Source organism: Callithrix jacchus, chromosome 4 (genome assembly GCF_049354715.1).
Source record: "Callithrix jacchus isolate 240 chromosome 4, calJac240_pri, whole genome shotgun sequence".
NCBI classification, from domain to species: Eukaryota; Metazoa; Chordata; class Mammalia; order Primates; family Cebidae; genus Callithrix; species Callithrix jacchus.
The window spans coordinates 22,235,353-22,259,737 of NC_133505.1; the positions used below are offsets into that span (position 1 = coordinate 22,235,353).

Here is a 24,385-nt window from a genome sequence, read left to right on the forward strand (position 1 = left end):
TTTAGGCCAGCCTGGACAACAAAGTGAGACCCTGTCTTTACAAAAAAAAGTTTAAAAAGAAAAAAGAGCGAGGCGTGGTGGTGTGCGCCAGTAGTCCCAGCTAGTTGGAGGTTGAGGCAGGAGGATTGCTTGAGCCCAGGAGTTCAAGGCTGCAGTAGCCATGATCACATCAGTGCACTCCAGCAGTGGTGTGATCTCAGCAACAGAACAAGACCCTGTCTCTACAACAACAAATAAAAAAGATACAGATTAAAATATTTACAGTTGAAATGATATACTTTCTAGGATTTGCTTCAAAATAATCTGGAGGGGATGAGGTAGGGAGCATTATGGCGGGGGGAATCAGTCATGAGAATTGCTGAAGCTTGGTGTTAAGTAATGAGAGTTCATTATATTCTCTCACAACTTTTTTGTAAGTTGTTAATTTTTTATTATTTGGAAATTAGAAAAAGTAAGCTGGCCATATAAGAATGGCTCAAAAAAAGATAAAAAAACCTCAGTGACATAACTAACCGATTATTTTTTCATAGTCAAGTTTACCACTCTTTTTTATAGTAAACTTTTTGTTTTGTATTAATTTTAGATTTGTAGAAAAAAAAGATGGTACAGAGAATTTCCATATACCCCTGTATTAGTTCATTTTCATGCTGCTGATAAAGACATACCCAAGACTGGGAAGAAAAAGAGGTTTAATTGGACTTACAGTTCTGCATGGCTGGGAAGACCTCAGAATCACGCGGGTGGCTAAAGGCACTTCTTACATGGTGGCAGCAAGCAAAAATGAGAAAGAAGCAAAAGCAGAAACCCCGTAATAAGCCCATCAGAGCTCATGAGACTTATTCCCTTTCATGAGAATAATATGGAAAATACCGGCCCTAATGATTTAATTAGTTCCCCCGGGTTCCTCCCACAACACATGGGAATTCTGGGAGATACAATTCAAGTTAAGATTTGGGTGGAGATACAGACAAACCATATCATTCTGTCCCTGGCCCCTCCAAATCTCACGTCCTCACATTTCAAAACCAATCATGCCTTCCCAGTGGTCCTCCAGAGTCTTAACTCATTTTAGCATTAATCCCAAAAGTCCACAGTCCAAAGTCTCATCTGAGACAAGGCAAGTCCCTTCCACCTATGAGCCTGTAAAATCAAAAGCAAGCTAGTTACTTTCTAGATACAGCGGGGGTACAGGTATTGGGTAAATACAGCCATTCCAAATGGGAGAAATTGGCCAAAACAAAGTGGTTACCAGCCCTATGCAAGTGCAAAATCCAGCAGGGCAGTCAAATTTTAAAGCTCCAAAATGGTCTCCTTTGACTTCAGGTCTCACATTCAGGTCACGCTGATTCAAGAGGTGAGTTCCCATGGTCTTGGGACACTCCACCCTGTGGCTTTGCAGGGTACACCTTCCCTCCCGGCTGCTTTCACAGGCTGGCGTTGAGTTTCTTTGACTTTTCCAGGTGCATGGTGCAAGCTGTCTGGAGGACGGTGGCCCTCTTCTCACAGCTCCACTAGGCAGTGCCCCAGCAGGGACTCTGTGTGGGAGCTCCGACCCCACATTTCCTTTCCACACTGCCCTAGCAGAGGTTCTCCATGATGGCCCTGCCCCTGCAGCAAACTTTCGCCTGGGTATCCAGGTATTTCCATACATCTTCTAAAATCTAGGCAGAGGTTCTCAAACTTCAATTTTTGACTTCTGTGCACTCACAGGATCAACATCACATGGAAGCTGCCAAGGCATGGCGCTTCCACCCTCTGAAGCCACAACCTAAGCTGTACGTTGGCCCCTTTCAGTCACAACTGGAGTGGCTGGGACACAGGGCATCAAGTTCGTAGGCTGCACACAGCACAGGGGCAATGGACCTGGTCCACATAACCACTTTTTCCTCCTAGGCCTCTGGGCCTGTGATGGGAGGGCCAGCCATGAAGGCCTCTGACATGCCCTGGAGACATTTTCCCCATTGTCTTGGGAATTAACATTTGGCTCCTTGTTACTTATGCAAGTTTCTGTAGCTGGCTTGATTTCTTCTCAGAAAATGAAATTTTCTTTTCTATCGCATTGTCGGGCTGCAGATTTTCTAAACTTTCATGCTCTGCTTGCTTTATAAAACTGAATGCCTTTTACAGCACCCAAGTCACCTCTTGAATGCTTTACGGCTTAGAAATTTCTTCTGCCAGATGCCCTAAATCCTTTCTCTCAGGTTCAGAGTTCCACAAATCTCTCAGGCAGGGACAAAACATCACCAGCCTCTTAGCTAAAACACAGCAAGAGTGACCTTTGCTCCAGTTTCTCATCTCCATCTGAGACCACCTCAGGCTGGACCTTATTGTTCATATTACTATCGGCATATTTGTCAAAGCCATTCAACAAGTCTCTAGGAAGTTCCAAACTTTCTTACATTTTCCTGTCTTCTGAGCCCTCCAAACTGTTCCAGCCTCTGTCTGTTACTCAGTTCCAAAGTCACTTCCACATTTTCTGGTATTTTTTCAGCAATGCCCCACTTTACTAGTACCAATTTACTGTATTAGTCTGTTTTCACTCTGCTGATAAAGATATACACAAGACTGGGAAGAAAAAGGTTTAATTGGACCTGCAGTTCTACACAGCTGGGGAGGCCTCAGAATCATGGCAGGGGTGAAAGGCACTTCTTACATGTTAGTGGCGAGAGAAAATGAGGAAGAAGCAAAACTGGAAACCTCTGATAAACCCATCAGATCTTGTGAGACTTAATCACCATCACGAGAGTAGTATGGGAAAGACTGGCCCTCCCTTGATTCAAGTACCTCCCCCTAGGTTTCTCCCACAACATGTGGAAATTCTGGAAGATACAATTCAAGGTAAGACTTGGGTGGGGACACAGCCAAACCGTATCAACACCTTACCCAATTTCTTTCATTATTTAATTTCTTATATTAGCATGCTATATTTGTAAAAACTAAGAAACCAACATTGATACATTACTGTTAATGAAACACCAGACTTTATTTGAATTTTACCAGTTTTTCTTTATAGTTCCCTTTCTATTTCAGAATCTAATCTGGGGTACCACATTGCATCCAGTTATCATGCCACCTTAGTCTTCTTTGGTCTGCGACAGTTTTTCAGCCTTTCCTTTTCTTTTTTTTTTTTTTGACCTTTGCGTAAGTCTTGAGTACTGGCTAGGTATCCAATCTGAGTTTATCTATTGTTTTTCTCATGACTAGAGTGGGGTTTTGGGTATTGGGAAGGAATACCACAGAGGTGAAGTGCTCTTATCACATTACATCAGGGAGTGCATGCTATCAACACACCACTGATGATGTGAACCTTCTTGGCCTGGTTGAGGTATTGCATTTGCTGATTTTCTCTAATATTTTTCTCTTTCCCTGTTCTATTCTTTGAAAGCAAGTTACTAAGTATAGCCCAGTCTTATTTTGGGCAGTGAGGGTGATTTTGCTCTACTTTCTGGAATGGAGATGTTTTCGGGATTCCTAAGACCACCTGCAGGTTCAGTGATTCACTAGAAGAACTCACAGGAATCAGCATAAGGCCATACTTGTGGCAAGCTTTTTTATGGCAAAAGACTCCCAAGCAAAATCAGCAAAGGGAAAAGGTGCTTGGGAAGCAGTCTGGAGGAACCCATCTAGAAACTTCCAAGAGTCCTCACTCAGTGGAGTCACACAGAATGCACAGAATTCCCCTTATGACAGGTTGTGACAACACATTTAAAGTGTAATCTTATGGGGAAGCTTGCCTAAGCCTAGGAGTCCAGGGGTTTTACTGGGGGCTGGTCAAGGAGGCATCCTCTGCCTAGTGTGTCCAACATTTTTAGACTTCCAGAAGGAAAGGGGTATTCAACATTCATCACATTGTTTGCGTAAAGCAGGGGTGTCCAGTCTTTTTGCTTCCCTGGTCCACACTGGGAGAATTGTCTTGGGCCATACATAAGATACACTAGCAGTAACAATAGCTGATGGAAGAATTGTCCTGGGCCACACATAAAATACAGTAACAATAACTGATGATCTAAAAAATAAAAAAATCACAAAAAGATCTCATAATATTTTAAGGAAGTTTCCGAATGTGTGTTGGGCCAAATTCAAAGCCATCTTGGGCCGCATGCAGCCCATCTGCCATGGGTTGGGCAAGCTTGGTGTAAACCATTTAGGCACAGTGACATACTTTTATAATTTATGGAAGGGTTTTATATCAACATGGGGAACTGTTTACTATCCAAGTTTCCAGCCCCCAGCTAGGGTCAAGCTTATGAGGAGGCCTTTTTAAAGATAATAGTCTCAGGCCTTCAGTGTTCTTTTCTACATAGGGAAGTATTTAGATAGTACTTTCACTACCCATTTTTATTTTGAGGGAAAAAAAAATCAGATAAAAAATATAGCACATAATAATAGAAGCTATATGATAGTAAGAATGACAAAATGAAATTTAGGATCAGATAGGGGTGTTTAATTTCCTTCTAATAAAACGTGGCAATCTGGGCCATTTTTCTTGTTCTTTTAGTATTTTTCTTGCCAATTTTTTAACATTGCTATAAAAATATTACTCATATTGCAACTTTTGGTGCTCCAAAAGGATTTCATAATTTTAAAAATGCCTCCGGGTTGTAAGGCATTTAATTGCCAAATAATTAGAAGAAGGCTGCATAAATTTTCAGTAATAAGTCATAACCTTACAACCAAAACCTGGGTGGATAAGATTTAAGACACAATATGGCTGGGTACAGTGGCTCATGCCTTTAATTTCTGCACTTTGGGAGGCCGAGGTGGGTGGATCACCCGAAGTCAGGAATTTGAGACCAGCCTGACCAGTATGGTGAAGCCCCATCTCTACTGAAAAAAAAAATAACGATAATAAAATACAGGAGGCTGAGGCAGGAGAATCGTTTGAATCCCGGAGGTGGAGGTTGTAGTGAGCTGAGGTTGTGCTACTGTACTCCAGCCTGGCTGACACAGTGAGACTGTGTCTCAAAAATAAACTACAGTATTTATTAGTCATTTACTTTCTCTTTTAATAGGAAAAACGTGGTCTTCGAGAAATGCGAGTTCTTGAAAATTTGAAGAATATGATCCATGAAACAAATGAACATACTCTTCCCAGATGTAGAGACACAATGCGGGACAATCTGAGCCACGTTCTCCAGAGATGTGAGCCAGCAATTTTTTTTTTTATTGCTTTTCATTTCAAATGAATGCTGCAGCAAAATATATTTCCTTGAGTATTAATTATGGTGGGAGGTGGAGAGGGAAAGTTCTTAACCTGGATACATAAGAGGGAAGCCCAATTACAGAGAAAGTAGTTTTCTAGTGATTAATGTGTTGGCATTGATGTTAAAAGCATTAATCTCCAATGCAAGATGTGAGCATCTGTGGTGCACGAGACAATCTGTTTAGTATATGAGAAAGTCAAAACATTTTTCACCCATTTTTACAGCTTTTTTTTTTTTTTTTTGAGACATAGTCTCACTCTGCCTCCCAGGCTGCAGGGCAGTGATGCAATCTTGGCTCACTACAACCTTCGTTTTCCAGAGTCAAGTGATTCTTGTGCCTCAGCCTCCTGAGTAGCTGGACTACAGACATGCACCACCATGCCTGGCTAATTTTTGTATTTTTAGTAGAGATGGGGTTTTACCATGTTGGCCAGGCTGGTCTCAAACTACTGGCCTCAAGTGATCCACCTGCCTCAGCCTTCCAAAGCGCTGGGATTTTTTACAGGCATGAGCCACCACACTCGGCCTATTTTTACAAAAAGTTTTATCTGTAAAAAACAGATTTGAGGCTCTGCCATAGTCATGGCTGTAATTCCGACACTTTGGGAGGCTGAGGCAGGTGAATCATGAGGTCGGGAGTTTGAGACCAGCCTGGCCAATAAGGTGAAACCCCGTCTCTACTAAAAATACAAAAATTAGGGCATAGTGGTGCATGCCTGTAGTCCCAGCTACTTGGGAGGCTGAGGTGGAAGAATTGCTTGAACCCAGGAGGCAGAGGTGGCAGTGAGCTGAGATTGCGCCACTGCACTGTAGCCTGGGCGACGGTGAGACTCCATCTCATTTTTTTGGTTACTAGGAACTGGGAAGATCTGAGATGATCTTTTTCACATAGGGGACTAGAGGTTTTAGCTTTATTCAGAAAATAATCCTTTCATAAATGTTTACATTTTTATCACTTTTTTTCATTAAGTAAAGTATATTAATGTGGAGAGATGATTGATCAAAATGAATGTTATTAATATTTTTAGTATCAAATCATAACAAAGTAAATTCAAGTTTATTAGTAACTGATTTAGAAATTGTAAGTATTTCAGAAACTCAAGATTTATACTGCCAGTATTCAGCTCATCCAAGTGATGTGCAGGAAGGAAGTCAGGAGTAACAAGTGGGGATAACACTGGTAAATAATGATGGGTTACTGAAGTGCAAAATGCAACAGATCTTTCTCAAGGGAAAAAAAGCCAAAAAAGAAAATAAAAAACCACACACAAACTGACCTGCAGTAGAATGGCTGGTGAAGAAAGGCAGCAGAGAGACCTTGGTGAATAGCTGAATTAACTAAGTCTTTGTGTCCAAGTTGAAGTTAATGGTCTCGTGTACTCTAATGCTAAAAGGAGGTTGGAGAAGATAGAGCTCCCAGATCACATTTGGTTTCTCTGAGTAGAAGAGTAGAAATATAAAACTGGCTTTTAGGCTTTTGCATTTTATGACAGACATGCCCTCGTTTGTTCATAGACACATCCTTAACCCTGTCAGACATTCTAATTGGCATGCTAAAAGGAAAACTCCAATAGTTATCAATAAGAATTGTTTATGTATGAGGCTGGGTGTGTGGCTCACGCCTGTAATCCTAGCACTTTGGGAGGCCAAGGTGAATGGATCATCTGAGGTCAGCAGTTCAAGATTACCCTGGCCAACATGGTGAAACCCCCTCTCTACTAAAAATACAAAATAAAAATACAAAAATTAGCTGGGCGTGGTAGCAGGCACCTGTAATCCCAGCTACTCAAGAGGCTGAGGCGGGAGAATTACTTGAACCTGGGAGGTAGAGGTTGCAGTGAGCTGAGATCGTGCCATTGCAGTCCATCTGGGTAAAGTAAATGTTTATCATCTTCCCCACCTTAACTGAAAGTTATAGTGAACACTCCAGATTCCCCAGTAATAATTGGAGGAACTACCATGCCAGCCTAGTTCTTCTACCTCCAGAGCTCAAGTTCAACTTCAGGATGTTACTTCTATATATCTTTGAAGAGATAGTAAGAAAAGTCTGCCTTTATTCCTAGATTATCACTTTTTCTTGGATTTCCTCCTAGACTGCAGGTTCTTCCTTCTCAATCAACTTTGTGAGTTCCCACTTGTCTTCCTTGACTTTTAAACTTGGGGTGCTCCCAGGCTTGGTTCTGTGACTGCCTTCCTGTTTAAACTCGCTTGCTTGGTGAGCTCATACAGAATCACGTCTTTCAGTGTCATCTGTATACCAATCAATAATTAAATTCCGCATTGGTGTTTTTAGCCTGGTCCCATACCCCTGTATTCCGAACTTTTGTATGCAACTGCCTAGTCCGCTTAGATATTCAATAAGCGTCTCAGTATAACATGTCCAGAACTAAACCTCGGTGTTCTTTTCAGTTCTGCTTTATCTCACTCTCTCCCATTTCAGTGATGGCATCACCATTCACTTAGCTGCTCAGACTGGAAAACCTGAACTTCGCCTCTCCCTTCCTCTTTTATTCCTTTTTCTTCTACCCTTCCTCCCTTGCCTTCTCCTTCCCCATCCTCTGCTTTCTTTCTTCCTTCCTCTCTTGTCTCTTTCTTCCTCTCTCTCCCTTTCCTACAAGTATTTTATTAGTAAATCATTTTGGTTCAACTTTGAGAATATAAGCAGAATCTGACCATCCTGACCACGTCACCAACTCCTGCTTCCGTGGTTAAAGCCACTGTTGTCTTCACTTGGATTGTTCTTGTAGCCCCATAACTCATCTCAGTGCTGCTTGTTTTTCCTCCCTATAGTCTTCTCCACGTGGGAGCCTGAATAATCCTTTGATGTAACTTAACTCTTGTCATTGCTGTATTCTGAATCACCTCATGCGGCTAGAGTTCTGTAATGGCCAAGACATTTCTACAAAATGGCTCCACTCTGACTTTCATTTCCTACTCTTTCTTTTTTCTTCAATTCATTCTAGCTACGCTGGCCACCTTACCCTTCCTCTAATTGCCACCTCAGGGCCTTTGCACCTGCTGCTCCCTTGGAACACTTAACTCTCAGATGTCCATATTCTCATTTCCTGTAGGTCTCTGCTCAGCTATCAACCATGAGACCTTCCTTGGTTCTTCTGTAATGCTCATCCTCCTTCACTCTGGAATGCCCTGGCCTCCCTACTTTGCTTTGTTTTTCTCTGTAGCATTTATTACAACATGACATATTAATATCTATCTATTTATTGTCTGTCTTCCCAACTAAAATTTGAGTCCTGTAAGCTCAGGACTCTTTTTTGTTGTCGTTCACTGTGGTATCTCAGGCACCTAGAAGAGTGCGTGCTACTTAATAGCCACTTGGTAGTTATTTGTTCATTGAAATGAATGAGTGAGCATTCAGCCAAAATCTGTTCCTAATGCCAAGGGTGAAATTATTTTCTTTTGTATAAAGCTAATACTATAATTCCTTAGCTTTTTAAAAATAACTTTACTTTTGTATTGTTGTATAATGTACATGTTTTGGGGGTACTTATAGTAATTTAGTGCTTTCATATAATTTGTAAAGACCAAAGAATGTAATTCATATATTCATCACCTTAAATATTTTTCTTTTCTTTTTGCTAAAAACATTCAAATTATTCTCTTCTAGCTATTTTGAATTACATAATGGATGATTGCAAGCTATAGTCACCCTACTGATATGTCAAATACTAGGTCTTATTTCTTCATCAGACTATATATTTCTATCCATCAATCAGCCTCTCTTCATGCCCTCCTCCTCACTATATTTCCTGGCCTCTGGTAACCACCAATCTACTTTCTATATTCATGGGATCCATTTTAGCTCTCATATGATTGACAGCATGCAGTGTTTATCTTTCTGTGTGATCTAGTTCCACCCATGTTGCTGCAAATGATGGGATTTCATTCATTTTTATGGCTGAATAACATTCTATTTTGTATATATACCACATTTTCTTACCCATTCACGGGAATTTAGGTTGGATCCATATTTTGGCTAGTGCTGCAATAAACATGTGAGTGCAGATGTCTCTCTTCTTTTCTTTTAGCTATATACCCAGTATTGTGGAATTACTGAATCATATGGTAGTTCTGTTTTTAGTTTTTGAGGAACTTCCAAATAGTTCTCCATGGTGGTCGTACTAATTTATATTCTGATCGACAGTGTACAGGAGTTTCCTTTTCTCCACATCCTTGCCAGCATCATTATTCCTTGTCAAATAAAAGCCATTTTAACTAGAGTGAGATGCTATCTCATTGTGGTCTGATTTGCGTTTCTCTGATAATTAGTGATGTTGGGTATTTTTTTCATATACCTTTTAGCCATTGTATGTCTTTTGAGAAATGTCTCTTTTTTTGAAACAGATCTTTGCCTATTTTTAAAATCGGATTCTTTGGGTTTTTTGCTATATTGTTGTTTGAACACCTTATATATTCTGGTTTTAATCCCTTGTCAGATGAAGTTTGCTAATACTTTCTCCTCCTGTGGGTTGTCTCTTCAACTTGCTGATTGTTCTCTTTGCTTCATGGAAGCGTTTTGTTTGTTTATTTATTTTGAGATGGAGTCTCGCTCTGTCGCCAGGCCGGAGTGCAGTGGCACGATGTCGGCTCACTGCAACCTCTGCCTCCTGGGTTCAAGTGATCCTCCTGCTGCAGCCTCTCAAGTAGCTGGGGTTATAGGTGCCCACCACCACACCCAGGTAATTTTTGTATTTTTAGTAGAGGCGGAGTTTCACCGTGTTGGCCAGGCTGGTCTCGAACTCCTGACCTCATGATCCGCCCGCTTCCACCTCCCAAAGAGCTGCGATTGCAGACCTGAGCCACTGTACCCAGCCCATGGAATCGTTTTAACTTGATGTAATCCCATTGGTCTGTTTTTGCTTCAGTTGCTTTACTTTTGAGGTCTTACAGAAGAAAGTCTTTTTGCCCAGGCCAGTATCCCGGAGTGTTTCCCCCATGCTTTCTTCTAGTAATTTCATAGTTTCAGTTCTTAGATTTAAGTCTTTAATCCATTTTTATTTGATTTTTGTGTAGAGATAGCGGTTTAGTTTCATTCTTCTTCATATAGTTATCCAGTTTTCCCAGTCATACTGATATCCAGTTTTCCCAGCACCGTTTATTGAAGAGACTGTTGTTTCCCCATTGTATGTTCTTGGTGCCTTTGTGAAAATGAGCTCGTTATAAATGTGTGAATTTATATCTGGGTTATTGATTCTGTCCCATGCATGGTCTGTGTGTTTTTATGCCAGTGTTATGTGATTTGGTTACTTTAGCTTTGTATTAATAATACACTTTGTAATCAGATGGTGTGATGCCTCCAGCTTTGTTCTTTTTGCTCAAATTGCTTTGGTTATTCCGGGTCTTTCATGGTTCTGTATCAACTTTAGGATTTATTTTTCCTATTAATATGAAGAATGTCATTGGCATTTTGATAGGGTTTGCATTGAGTCTGTAAAATGCTTTGGGTATGGCTGTCATTTAGTGGTATTCTTCTGGTTGTGGAGCATGGATATCTTTCCATTTTTGTGTGCCCTCTCCAATTTCTTTCATCAATGTTTTATACTTTTCCGTGTATAGATCTTTCACTTCTTTGGAAGTTCAGTTGACTCCTAGGTATTTTATGTTCTTTGTAACTATTGTAAATAGGATTGCTTTCTTGATTTCTTTTTCAGATTGCTTGCTATTGGCATATATAAATGCTCCTGATTTTGCATGTTGATTTTGTATCCTTCAACTTTACCGAATATATTTATTAGTTCTAAGAGCTTTTTGATGAGTCTTTAGATTCTTCTAAATATAAGATCATGTGATATGCAAACAAAGCTAATTTGACTGAATTTCTTTCCAATTCATATGCCATTATTTCTTGCCTAATCGCCACATCAGGACCTTCAGTATTATGTTGAATAAAAGGCATGAATGTGAGCATCCTTGTCTTGTTCCGGATCTTACAGGAAAGGCTCTCAATTTTTCCTCATTCAATATGATATTAGCTGTGAATTTGCTATATATGGCCTTTATTATTTTGAGCTCTGTTCTTTTTATACCTAGTTTGTTGAGAGTTTTTATCATAAAGGAATGTTGGATTTTATCAAATGCTTTTTGAGCATCTATTGAAATCAGTATGGTTTATTTATAGATAGCTTGTGTTGAACCATCCTGGCATTCCTGGGATGAATCCCACTTGATCATGGTGAATGATCTTTTTAATGTGTTGTTGAATTTGGTTTGCTACTATTTTGTGTGGATTTTTGGCTTTATATTTATTAGTGATATTGCCTGTAGTTCTCTTTTTTTTCTTGTTTTGTTTTTGTCTGATTTTAATATCGAGGTAATGCTGGCCTTGTAGAATGAGTTTTGAATTTGGGAATATTCTCTCCTCTTCAAGGTTTTTGAAGAACTTGAGTAGAATTGGTGTTAATTCTTCTTTAAATGTTTGATGGAATTCAGCAATGTAGCCATCAGGTTCTGGGCTTTTCTTTGTTTTTTTGAGATGAGATGGAGTGGCCAGACGAGATGCTCTGTGGCCAGGCTGGAGTGCAGTGGCGCAATCTCAGCTCACTGCAACCTCCACCTACTGGGTTCAAGCGATTTTCCTGCCTCAGCCTCCTGAGTAGCTGGGAATACAGGCACGCGCCATGACGCCCAGCTAATTTTTTTATTTTTAGTAGAAATGGGGTTTCACCATGTTAGCCAGGATGGTCTCAATCTCTTGACCTTGTAATCCACCTGCCTTGGCCTCCCAAAGTGCTGGGATTACAGACATGAGCCACCGCGAGGTCCTGAGCTTTTCTTTGATAGAAGACTTTATCATGGTTTCAGTCTTGTTATTTATTATTAGTTTGTTGAGGCTGTTTCCTCATAGTTTGTACTTGGTAGTTTTGTATGTGTCTAGGAATTTATCAGTTTCTTCTAGGTTTTCCAGTTTGTTGGCATATTGTTGTTCATAATAGTTTAATGACTCTTTGATTTTTTTTTTAGACTTAATTTTATTTACTTCTGCTCTGGTCTCTATTCTTTCTTTCCTTCTACTAATTTTGGGTTTGGTTTGTTCTTGCTTTTCTGGTTCCTTGAGGTTCGTTGTTAGGTTGTTTATTTGAAGTCTTTCTACTTTTTTGGTACAGGCTTTTGCTGCTATAAATTTCCCTCTTAGTACTGTTTTGGCTGTATCCCATAGATTTTGGTGTGTTGTATTTTTGTTTTATTTGTTTCAAGAAATTTTTAAATTTTCTTCTTAATTTCTTCCCTGACTCATTGGCCATTCAGAAGCATGTTGTTTAATTTCCATGTGTGTATTTTCCAAGGTTTCTCTTGGTGAAGTGCATTTCTTGTAGGCAGCATAGAGGTGGGTCTTATTTCTTGATTCAGACACTCTATACTTTTTTTTTCCTTTAAAAAATATTTTTATTCCTTTTTAAAACTTTCAGTAGGCTTTTGGGGAACAGTGTTGTTTGGGTACGTGGATAAGTTATTTAGTGGTAATTTCTGAGATTTTGGCACACCCATCACCTGAGCAGAGTACACTGTACCCCATGTGTAGTCTTTTATTCCTTGCCTCCCTCCTATCCTTCCTTCTGAGTCCCCAAAGTTCACTGTATTATTCTTACGTCTTTTTGTCCTCGTAGCTTAGCTCCTACCTATAAGGGAGAAACAGATGATGTTTGATTTTCTATTCCTGAGTTACTTTACTTAGAATAATGGTCTCTAATTCCAACCAGGTTGCTGCAAATGTCATTATTTTGTTCCTTTTTATGGCTGAATAGTATTCCATGGTGTGTGTATATATGTTTGTGTGTGTGTGTTCATGTGTATATATGAGGGGTGTGTGTGTGTGTGTGTGTGTGTGTGTGTATATATAATTTTTTTTTCTTTATCCAGCTCTTGATTGATGAGCATTTGGGCTGGTTCCATATTTTTGCAATTTCAAATTGTGCTGCTATAAACATGCGTGTGCAAGTGTATTTTACGTATAATGACTTCTTTTCCTCTGGATAGGTACCCAGTATTGAGATTGTTGGATCAAATGATAGATCTACTTTTAGTTCTTTATGGAATCTCCACACTGTTTTTCATAATGGTTGTACTAGTTTACATTCCCACCAGCAGCATAAAAGTGTTCCCTTTTCACCACATCCCTGCCAACATCAATTTTTAAAAAAATTTTAAATATTGCCATTTTTGCAGAAGTAAGTTAGTATTGAGTTCTGGCTTTGATTTGCATCTCCTTGATAATTATTTATGTTAAGCATTTTTCATATGTTTTTGGCCATTTGTATATCTTCTTTTGAGAATTGTCTATTCACATCCTTAGCCCATTTTTTGATGGGATTGTTTTTTTCTTGCTGATTTGTTTGAGTTCTTTATAGAGATTCCGGATATTAGCTCTTTGTAGAATGCATAGTTTGAAGATTTTTTCCTACTCTGTGGGTTGCTTGGTCTGCTTGCTGATTATTTCTTTTGCTGTGCTGAAGCCTTTTAGTTTAATTAAGTCTCATCTATCTTTGGTTTTGTTGCATTTGCTTTTGGGTTCTTGGTCATGAAGTCTTTGCCCAAGCCAAGGTTTAGAAGGGTTTTTCCAATGCCATCTTCTAGCATTTTTATGGTTTTAGGTCTTAAGGCTTTGATCCATCTTGAGTTGATTTTTGTATAAGGTTAGAGACGAGGATCCAGTTTCATTCTTCTACATGTGGCTTGCTAATTATCTCAGCACCGTTTGTTGAATAGGGTGTCCTTTCCCAAATTTATGTTTTTGTTGGCTTTGTCAAAGATCAGTTGGCCATAAGTATTTGGCTTTCTTTCTGGTTTCATTATTCTGTTCCATTGGTCAGTGTGCCTGTTCTTATGCCAGTCTCATGCTGTTTTGGTTACTATAGCCTTGTAATGTAGTTTGAAGTCAGGTAACATGATGACCCCAGGTTAGTTATTTTTGCTTGGTCTTGCTTTGGCTATGTGGACTCCTTTTTGGTTCCATCTGAATTTTAGGATTGTTTTTTTCTAGTTTTGTTAAAATTGATAATTTTTTTTTTTTTTTTTTGAGAGGGAGTCTCGCTTTGTCGTCCATGCTGGAGTGCAGTAGTGTAATCCTGGCTCACTACAACCTCTGCCTCCTGGGTCAAGTGATTCTCCTGCCTTAGCCTCCTGAGTAACTGGGATTATAGGCGTGTGCCACCATACCCAGCTAATTTTTGTGTATTTTTAGTAGAGACAGGGTTTTGCCCTGTTGGCCAGGCTGGTCTCGAACTCCTGACATCAGAGCATCCTCCTGCCTTGGCCTCCCGAACTGCTAGAATTATAGGCATGAGCCACTGCGCCCAGCCGATAATGCTGTTTTGATGGGATTGTATTTGTAGATTGTTTTTGCCATTATGAACTTTTCACAATATTTATTCCACCCATTGATGAGCATGGGATGTGTTTCCATTTGTGTTGTCCATGATTTCTTTCAGCAGTGTTTGTAGTTTTCCTTGTAGAGGTCGTTCACCTCCTTGGTTAGGTCTATTCCTAAGTATTTTACTATTTTGCAGCTATTGTAAAAGGGCTTGAGCTCTTAAATTGATTCTCATCTTGGTTGCTGTTGGTGTATAGCAGTACTACTAATTTGTTGTGTACATTGATTTTGTATCCTGAAACTTTCTGAATTAATTTATCAGTTATTGGAGCTTTTTGGATGAGTCATAAGGGTTTTCTAGGTACGATAATATCATCAGCAAGCAATGACAATTTTACTTTCTCTTTACTGATTTGGATGCCCTTTATTTCTTTCTCTTGTCTGACTGCTCTGGCTGGAACTTCCCAGTACTTTGTTGAATAGAAGTGGTGAAAGTAGGTATTCTTGTCTTGTTCCAGTTCTCAGGGAGAATGCTTTCAAGGTTTCCCATTTGGTATAATGTTGGCTGTGGATCTGTCGTAGATGGCTTTTATTACCTTAGGGTATGTCCCTTCTATACTGGTTTTGCTGAGTGTTTTAATCATAAAGGGATGCTGGATTTTATCAGTTGCTTTTTCTGAGTCTATTGAGATGATCATGTGTTTTGTTTTGTTTTTTAGACTATTGCTTTGTCAGTCAGGCTGAAGTGAAGTGGTGTAATCTTGGCTCACTGCAACCTCCTCCTCTCAGATTCATGTGATTCTCCTGCCTCAGCCTCCTGAGTAGCTGGGATTACAAGTGCCTGCCACAACACCCAGCTAATTTTTGTAATTTTAGTAGAGTCAGGGTTTCACTGTGTTGGTCAGGCTGGTCTCTAACTCCTGACCTCAAGTGATCCACCCGCCTTGGCCTCTCAAAGTGCTGAGATTATAGGCATGCGCCACTGCATCTGGCCGATCATGTGATTTTTGTTTTTAATTCTGTTTATATGGTGTATCACATTTATGGACTTGCATATGTTAAACCATTCCTACTTCCCTGATATGAAACCCACTTGATCATAGTGGATTTTGTTTTAGATAATGCTGCTGGATTCAGTTAGCTTATATTTTGTTGAGGATTTTTGCATCTATGTTCAGCAGGGTTATTGGTCTATAGTTTTCTTTTTCTGTTACGTCCTTTCCTGGTTTTGGTATTAGGGTGATACTGACTTCATAGAATGATTTAAGGAGGATTCTCTCTCTCTGTCTTTTGGAATAGTGTCAACAGGATTGGTACCATTTCTTCTTTGAATGTCTGGTAGAGTTCAGCTGTGAATCTGTCTGGTTCTGGACTTTTTTTGTTGGCAATATTTTTTTGTATTTCAATCTCACTGCTTTTGTATTTCAGTCTCACTGCTTGTTATTGGCCTGTTTCTGTTTCTTCCTTGCTTACTCTAGGAGGGTTGTATATTTTCAGAAACATACCATCTCCCTAGGTTTTCTAGTTTGTGTGTCTAGAAGTGTTCATAGTAGCCTTAAGCGATCTTTTGTATTTCTGTGGTATCAGTTGTAATATATCCCATTTCATCTCTAATTGAGTTAATTTGGATCTTCTCTCTTCCTTTCTTGGTTAATCTCACTAATGGTCTAATAATTTTGTTTCTCTCATCAAAGAACCAGCTTTTGGTTTTGTTTGTCTTTTGTACATTTGTTATTGTTGTTTCAGTTTCGTTTAGTTCCACTCTGATCTTTGTTATTTCTTTTATTCTGCTGGGTTTGGGTTTGGTTTTGTCTTGTTTCTCCAGTTCCTTGAGTTATAACCTTAGATCGTCTATTTGTGCTCTGTCAGGCTGTTTGACATAGGCGTTTAATGCTATGAACTTTCCTCTTAGCACTGCTTTTGCTGTATCCCAGAGATTTCTATAGATTGTCTCATTATCATTTATTCCAAAAAATTTTTTAAACTTCCATCTTGATTTCATTGTTGACCCAGCAGTTATTCAGGAGCAGGTTATTTAATGTCCATGTATTTGCATGGTTTTAAGGTTCCTTTGGAGTTGACTTCCAGTTTTATTTCACTGTGATCTGAGAGAGTCCTTGATATAATTTTGATTTTCTTAAATGTATTGAGACTGGTTTTGTGGCCTATCATACATTCTGTCTTGGAGAATGTTGAATGTGCTGATAAGTAGAATGTCTATTCTGCAGTTGTCAAGTACAATGTTCTGTAAATATCTTTAAGTCCCTTCATTCAAGGGTGTAGTTTTAATTCATTGTTTCTTGACTTTCTGTCTTGGTGTCTTGTCTAGTGCTGTCAGTGGAGTATTGAAGCCCCCCATTATTATTGTGTTGCTGTCTATCGCATTTCTTAGGTCCAGTGGTAATTGTTTTATAAATTTGGGAGCTCCAGTGTTAGGTGCATATATAGGGTTCTGATATTTTCCTGTTGGACTAGACCTTTTATCATTTTATAATGTGCCTCTTTGTCTTTTTAAACTGATGCTGCTTTAAAGTCTGTTTTGTCTGATACAAGAATCGTTATTCCTGCTTGCTTTTGGTGTTGATTTGCCTGGAATATCTTCTTCCGCCCCTTTTCCTTTATTGTATTTGTGTACTTAAGTGTTAGGTGAGTCTCTTAAAGACAGAAGATCCTTCTTGGTGAATTATTGCTCATTCTGCCATTCTGTATCTTTTCAGTGGAACATTTAAGCCATTTACATTCAGTGTTAGTACTGAGATGTGAGGCACTATTCTATTCATTGTGCTAGCGCCTGAATACCTTGTTGTTGTTTATTCATTGTATTATTGTTTTATAGGTCCTGTGAGATTTATGTTCTAAGGAGTTTCTATTTTGGTGTATTTTAAAGTTCTGGTTCAAGATTTAGAGCTCTTTTTAACAGTTCTTGTAATGTTGGCTTGGTAGTGGCAAATTCTCTCAGCATTTGTTTGTCTGAGAAAAGATTATCTTTCTTCATTTAGGAAGCTTAGGGTCACTGGCTACAAAATTATTCTTGACTAATTGTTTTTTTAAGGAGTCTAAAGATGGGGCTCCAATCCTTTCTAGCTTGTAGGGTTCTTGCTGAGAAATCGGCTGTTAATCTGATAGGTTTCTCTTTATAGGTTACCTGATGCTTTTCCTCACAGCTCTTAAGATTCTTTTATTCATTTGGACTTTAGATAACCTGATTACTATGTGCCTAGGTGATGATGTTTTGTGATGAATTTTCAGCTGTTCTTTGAGCTTCTTGTATTTGGATGTCTGTGTTAGATATAGTGAATTCCAAGTTTCTCTTCAAAGAATCAGTATGTCAGTATGTTTAGCTCTCTTATTCTTTAATTTTTCATTTTAAACTTCCTTGTGGTTTCAGTAAACAACCTTTCCACCAGTTCTAATTAGTAGTTCACATCTGTTCCCCCAGTCCCCTGCTGTGTCCTGACTCATCCTGGTTACTTGCTCTAGTCACCTGCCCTGGTCACCTGCTTTGAGCTCCATCACCCCAGTCACCTGCTCTGACCTGTCTTGTAACCGTCCTTCCCCCTAAACTACCCATCCCACCACTCTGGCTTGTACTGCTTTAAAATAGCCAATTGGAATTAGCTTAGACTGTGCCATCTCATGCTAGCCGATAGGGGACGACACAGCAGTAGGGGCTACCTGCATCACGCATAAGAACCCCCTCCCCTTCCTTATCCAGGTGTGCGTTCACCATTGCTCCATATGTGAGACGCACCCTTCTATACAGGTAAATTGCCTTGCTGAGGAAATTTATATTTGAATGCTACTTCTTTTGTGGCACCAAAAATTTACGTATAACATCTAGATCTCTAGCGAAGCCAGAAGTTTTCCTCAATTATTCCATCAAATATGTTTTCCAAATGTTTTAATTTCCGTTCTTCCTCAGGAACATCAGTTATTCTTAGGTTTAGTTGTTTAACATAATCCCAGACTTCTTGGAGGCTTAGTTTTTGTTTTTTATTTTTAAATTCTTTTTTGTCTCTATCATATGGGTTTCATTCAAAAGCCTTATATTTGAGCTCTGAAGTTCTTTCCTTCACTTGTTTGATTCTATTCTTGAGACTCTGATGTATTCTGGATTTCTCGAAGTGTGTTCTTCATTTCCAGAAGTTGTGCTTGTTTTTTATTTATTCTACTTATTTCTCTGGAGATTTTTCCATTTCATATTCTGTAACACTTTTTAAATTTCTTTAAGTTGGTATTCACCTTTCTCTTCTGCGTGTTTCAGTAGCTTAATAATCAACCTTCTGAATTATTTTTCTGGCAATTCAGAAATCTCTTCTTGGTTTGAATCCATTGCTGGTGAGCTAGTGTGATCTTTTGGAGGTGTTAAAGAACTGTGTTTTGTCATATTAATAGAATTTTTTTCTGATTCCTTCTCATTTGGGTAGACTGTGTCAGAGGAAAAATTGGGGGCTCAAGGGCTGCTGTTCAGATTCTTTTGTCCCATAGGTTACTCCCTTGATGTGGCGCTCTCCCCTTCCCCTAGGGACGGGGCTTCCTGAAATCCAGACTGCAGTGATTATTTCTCTTCTAGGTCTAGCCATCCAGTGGTGCTACTGGGCTCTGGGCTGGTATTTGGGAATGAATGTCTGCAAAGAGTCCTGTGATGTCGTCTGTCTCAGGTCTCTCAGCTGTGAATACCAGTACCTGTTCCGCTGTGGGTAGCAGGAAGTGAGGTGGACTCTGTGTGGGACCTTGGTTATTGTTTTGTTTAGTGCACTCGTTTTCTCATATGCTGGTTGTGCTGGCAGTAAAAGTTGTCACATGGACAGACTCAGGACTCTGGCTAGCCAGGATGTTACCGGTGGTGGAAGTAGCTCTTATTTTTCTCCTTTTTGGGGTCAGGGTTGTTCTTTTATGAGTTGCCGTAGTTTGTGTTGGTTAGCCTTTAGCCAGGAGGTGGCACTTTCAAGAGAGCATCAGCTTTGCTAGTATGAGGAGGATACCAGCTTGCCTTAGGGTTGCCTGGATAAGTACTTGGGTTTCTCAGGTCGGGGGGCAGGACCATAGAGCTCCCAAGAGATATGTCTTTTGCCTTTGGCTACCAGGACAGGTAGAGAAAGACCCTCAGGTTGGGCAGGTTAGGCTATCAGAGCTCAGACTCCTTGGACGGAGCTTGCTGCAGCCTCTGTGGGGAATAGGGGGGTGTTTCCCTCACCCATGTGTAACAACCTACCCTGGGCTAGCATAACTGACTCCATTTTAGCTATAAACTCCCAACCTGGCTTCCCCCTCCTTACCGCAGCCCCTTTGGGTGCAAAACTGGGTCACACTGCACTTAGAAGCATTGAAGTGTATTGTTCTTAACACTTGTAACCATTGTACCGCATCCTGCTTGGCATACCTCCCCACTGCTATTGTAAGAAAAATGTTTCTTTTTGATCATTGTGTAGAAGGAGCTTGATTGCCCCCTTCTTGTTAATTGTATGGAAACCACCTGTGCCCACAGCTCCTTCCTCTAACCTGCTTTTCTGCTTCTGTAAAATTCAGCTAGGTACTCCCCTCCCCTATCTAAATCAAGGTATAAAAGATAATCAGGCCCCTTCCTCGGAGCTGAGAGAATTTTGAGTGTAAGCTGTCTCTTGATTGCTGGCTAATTAATAAAGGACTCTTAATTTGGAACTCTGAGCATGGCGCGTTCCTTCTAACTTGCTCAGTTACATACAACACATGGAGTTACATTTCCAAGGAGATTGTGGCTGCCTCTGCTGCATCATACAAGTTGCCAGGGAAGATGGGGAAAGCTGGCAGTGACAGGCCGCACCCAGCTCCCACATAGCCAGAAAGGCTAGTCTCACTCTCATAGTGCTCACCTAACAGCACCATGTGTATATCCACGTAGTTGGTGAGCATGACTGAGAACTTGCCCCAGGCTGTGAGCATCCTTGCTGAAAAAGCAAGCAGGGCTTTCAGGCTTCACCCCTCCCACCGTTCTGTGTTTGCATCTGCACTTCCCATTCACTACCCACTCCCAGAAAATTCTGCCCTGGAATATTCATGCTCAGTCAAAATTATTTTGAAGTTCAACCAGAAGTTTTCTTCTCCCTGTGTTTTTTTCCCAATTCCACTGGCATCCCTCTCCAAGGACTCCTGTGAGATAAAGTCAGAAATGGCTTCCCTGGCGGCCAGGAGTGCCTGCCTACAGGGCTCTTCTCTGCTCCTTCTTTTACTGTTCTCTTTCGCTGGGCTTCCTAAACTCATTTCACTTCTAGGTAACGTTAACCCCTTCTCCCGTGATCTGGATTTTTGGGTTCTTCAGTAAGGATGTGTGTTCGTAGGTGAACTCACCCACCTCAGACTTTGGACACTTAAGAGTTTATCGGCTCTCACAGAGTCTGTGGTAGCACGCTGCTTCTTTCAAAGGGTTTGTGAATTCTTTCGGTTTTCCTGGTATGTTCCTACAGTAGTTCTTGGAGCAAAAGTTCATGATATGAGGAGTCTCTACATGCTGTTCTGTCCGTCGGAGTGGGAGCTGCAAGTTATTCCTGCCTCCTGTCTGCCATTGTCTTCTTTTCCTCCACTCTATGCCTTAAACTTTAATTGGAGAATTGAGTCCATTTACATTCAGTGTTATTATTGATAATAAGGACTTAATGCTATAATTTTCTTGCTTGTTTTGTAACACGTCTTTTCCTTTCTTACTGTCTTCTTTGGTGGATAAGAGATTTTTTTCAGTAGCATGTTTTGATTCATTGCTAAGTAAATCTATTATAGGTTTTTGCATTGTGGTTACCATGGGGCTTACAAAAAACATAACAGGTTATTTTAAAGAGGTGACAACTTACTTAGATCACAAAAGAATAGGAACAAACAAAAAAATGAAAAAGAATACACTTTAATTCCATCCACCCCACATTTTGACTTTATATTGTCTCAATTTGCTTATTAATATTTTTATGTTGAATGTCATAACAGGTTGCTGCAGCTGTTATTGTTTTTGATAAATTTGTCTTCGGGCTTCATAACAGTGTTATGAATGGAGGGCACGCCACAGTTACAGTAGTGGAGTATCCTGGATTTGTCCATGTACTTAATTTTACCAGTGGGTTTTTTATATTCAAATCTTCATTTTTGACAGCGGGTTTTTTTTTTGTTTGTTTGGTTTCTTTTTTTTCCATTTAGATTGAAGAATTCCCTTTAGCATTCCTTTTAAGGTGGGTCTCGTGGTGGTGAATTCTCTCAGCTTTTGTTTGTCTTGAAAGACCTTTTTCTTTCTATATTTTAAGGGTAGCTTTGCTAGATACAGTATTCTTGCATGGCAGGGGTTCTTTTGTTGTTTTTTTGTTTGTTTGTTTTTTCTTTCAGCACTTTGCAAATGTTGTCCCACTCCCTGCTGGCCTGTATGGTTTTGTTGAGCAGTCTGTTGCCGCACTGATTGAAACTCCTTTATATGTATTTTGCTTCTTTTCTCTTGCTGTTTTCATATCTGCTCTTTGTCCTTGATTTGAGAGTCTGAGTATTCTAATGCCTTGGGGTGTTTGTTATTCTCTGACTTTCCTGTACTTGGAGATTTATGTCTTTCTCAATTTCTAGAAAGTTTTCTGTTATTATTATTATTATTTTGAATAAACATTCTATGCTTCTCTCTTGCTCTGCTCCCTCTTGAATACCAGTCATTCTTAGATTTGGTCTTTTGAGGTAATTTTCTATATCTTCATTCCTTTTTGTTTTTTCTTTTTTTTGTTTCCCCTGTGACTGTAGTTTCCAATGGACTTACTTTGAGCTCACTGACTCTCCTCTACTTGATTCATTCTACTGTTGAGAGTCTCTAATTAATTTTTTAGTTCAGCAAATGTATTTCTTAGTTCCAAGATTTCTGTTTGATTTTTTAAAAATTATTTTAATGTGGTTGGGCGTGGTGGCTGACACCTGTAATCCCAACACTTTGGGAGGCTGAGTCAGGTGGATTATGAGGTCAGGAGTTCGAGACCAGCCTGACCAACATGGTGAAACTCCATCTCTACTAAAAATACAAAAATTAGCTGGATGTGTTGGGCACCTGTAATCCCAGCTACTCAGGAGGCTGAGGCAGGAGAATCACTTGAACCCAGGAGGTGGAGGTTGCAGTGAGTCAAGATTGTGCTACTGTGCTCTAGTCTTGGCGACAGAGCGAGACTCTGTCTCAAAAAAAAAATTAATCTCTTTGTTAAATTTCTGAATTACTTTTCTGTGTTATTCTGGAGATTGCTGTTGAACAATGAGAACACATGGACACAGGGAGGGGAGCATTACACCCTGGGGTATGTTGGGGGAAATAGGGGAGGGACAGCTTGGGGGGTGGGGAGTTGGGGAAAGATAGCATGGGGAGAAATGCCAGACATAGGTGAAGGGGAGGAAGGCAGCAAATCACACTGCTACATGTGTACCTATGCAACTATCTTGCATGTTCTTCACATGTACCCCAAAACCTAAAATGCAATAAATATTTTATTATTAAAAAAAAACTGCTATTTTGCATTGTAGGTCAGAGAGTTAATATATTGCGTCTCACTTTGTTTAGGGAGGTCCTCTTCTCTGTTTGCTGTTTTTCTTGTGGATGTACACCTGTGTCTTTGCATTGAAACATTGTTTATTTATTCCTATCTCCTGGTCTTATTTCTGTTTTTATTGGATACATTTACTTAGAGATTCTTTGTATTTTACCTGTAGATTTCTTCTTTTCTTTCAGTAGGTCACTGCTTCTTTTCAGCACTAGACTTGCCTTAAACCCAAGTCTGCCTTAGTTCTAGTAAACAATCGAATGCCACTCACGTTGAATGGGGGAGGTCCCCAAAGGGATATTCTGTTAGTGTGGGAAGGCTGGCTAGGCAGCCTCCCTGCCCAGGGGACCTGTGGAACGAACCTCCTGCAGTGTGGTGCTGCTGAGCAGCCACTTTCATTTGGTGTCTCCTTTGGCTGAGTTACAGAGCAGAGTTTCTAGGGCTGCAGATGGAATTGGCACCTCCTTTTTTTTCTCTGGCTGTCCTCGAGGATATGTCTGCCCTCAGGTATCATAGTGTTTTCCATGGGTTAAGGCAGGGACATTTCTTCTGCCAGAGAGCCCAAGATGATGGGGAAGCTGGTCATCCACCATGATCCCACTTTTTGTGTAGAAACCATGAGTTGGGGAAATTTCCCATGTGCTTGGTGTCAAGGCAGGTTGGGGAAGGAATGATACAGAGATGGAAGTCCATTTCTGCTCCTGTCTCCTCAGAGTTTTCTCATTTCTCTGTGGCCCTGAGAACTGTCTCATCCTCATGTTTGAGTTCTGGGGTATTGCTGGTGCTATGTACTTGAGTTTGGTTTTCTGTGGTGGAGAATGAAGCTAGCTCGCTTCTGTACGCACATTTTAGAACTGGAAGACCTGAAATTATTTTCTTATGTATGTATTTAAGGTTTATTTACAGATACCGTGATAGCATGAATTTGTTTCTCTTTTATGTGACAAAAATAGGGCATTGTTAACTGTGGTACGTGACACAAATTTACTTGAATAATCTTTTGGTTGAGAGAAAAGTAATCAATTCTTGACTTTTTTTTTTAAGTCAATATAGTCTCCTAAAACAGTGAGACAATAGGGGAAATGGCTTCATACTGAGTTATAGCCAGTAAGTAATGCAGATGTGATAGGAAGGTTCAGAGAAATGAGCCTTCTTGGTGTCACTAATTGTTCAGAAAGGGAATGTTTAGTGCAATCTGGTGACTTTCTTCGATTTTAGAAAAGGAAATTTCATAAATTCAGAAAGTAAACCTTTTCTGTTGTGTGCCTAAAGCGTTAAAAATGAATTGCTTCAAAAGTACTGTAGTTTCTAAAAGTGGATATTCTGTCTAAACCTAA

General features: G+C 39.9%; 1 protein-coding gene across 9 annotated transcripts in view; it reads left to right on the plus strand.

Annotated features, from left to right (window-relative positions):
- The window catches only part of BLOC1S5 (biogenesis of lysosomal organelles complex 1 subunit 5), a 170,552-nt gene that overhangs the window by 16,822 nt on the left and 129,345 nt on the right, over positions 1 to 24,385 (plus strand). For 2 of the 9 annotated variants that reach the window (XM_078368414.1, XM_002746239.6), the window contains exon 3: positions 5,013 to 5,142. The exons of the other annotated variants lie outside the window; for them this stretch is intronic. In XM_078368414.1, the coding sequence (XP_078224540.1) occupies positions 5,013 to 5,142 (130 nt within the window). The remainder of the gene's footprint in view (positions 1 to 5,012; positions 5,143 to 24,385) is intronic. 9 annotated transcript variants of the gene reach the window in all.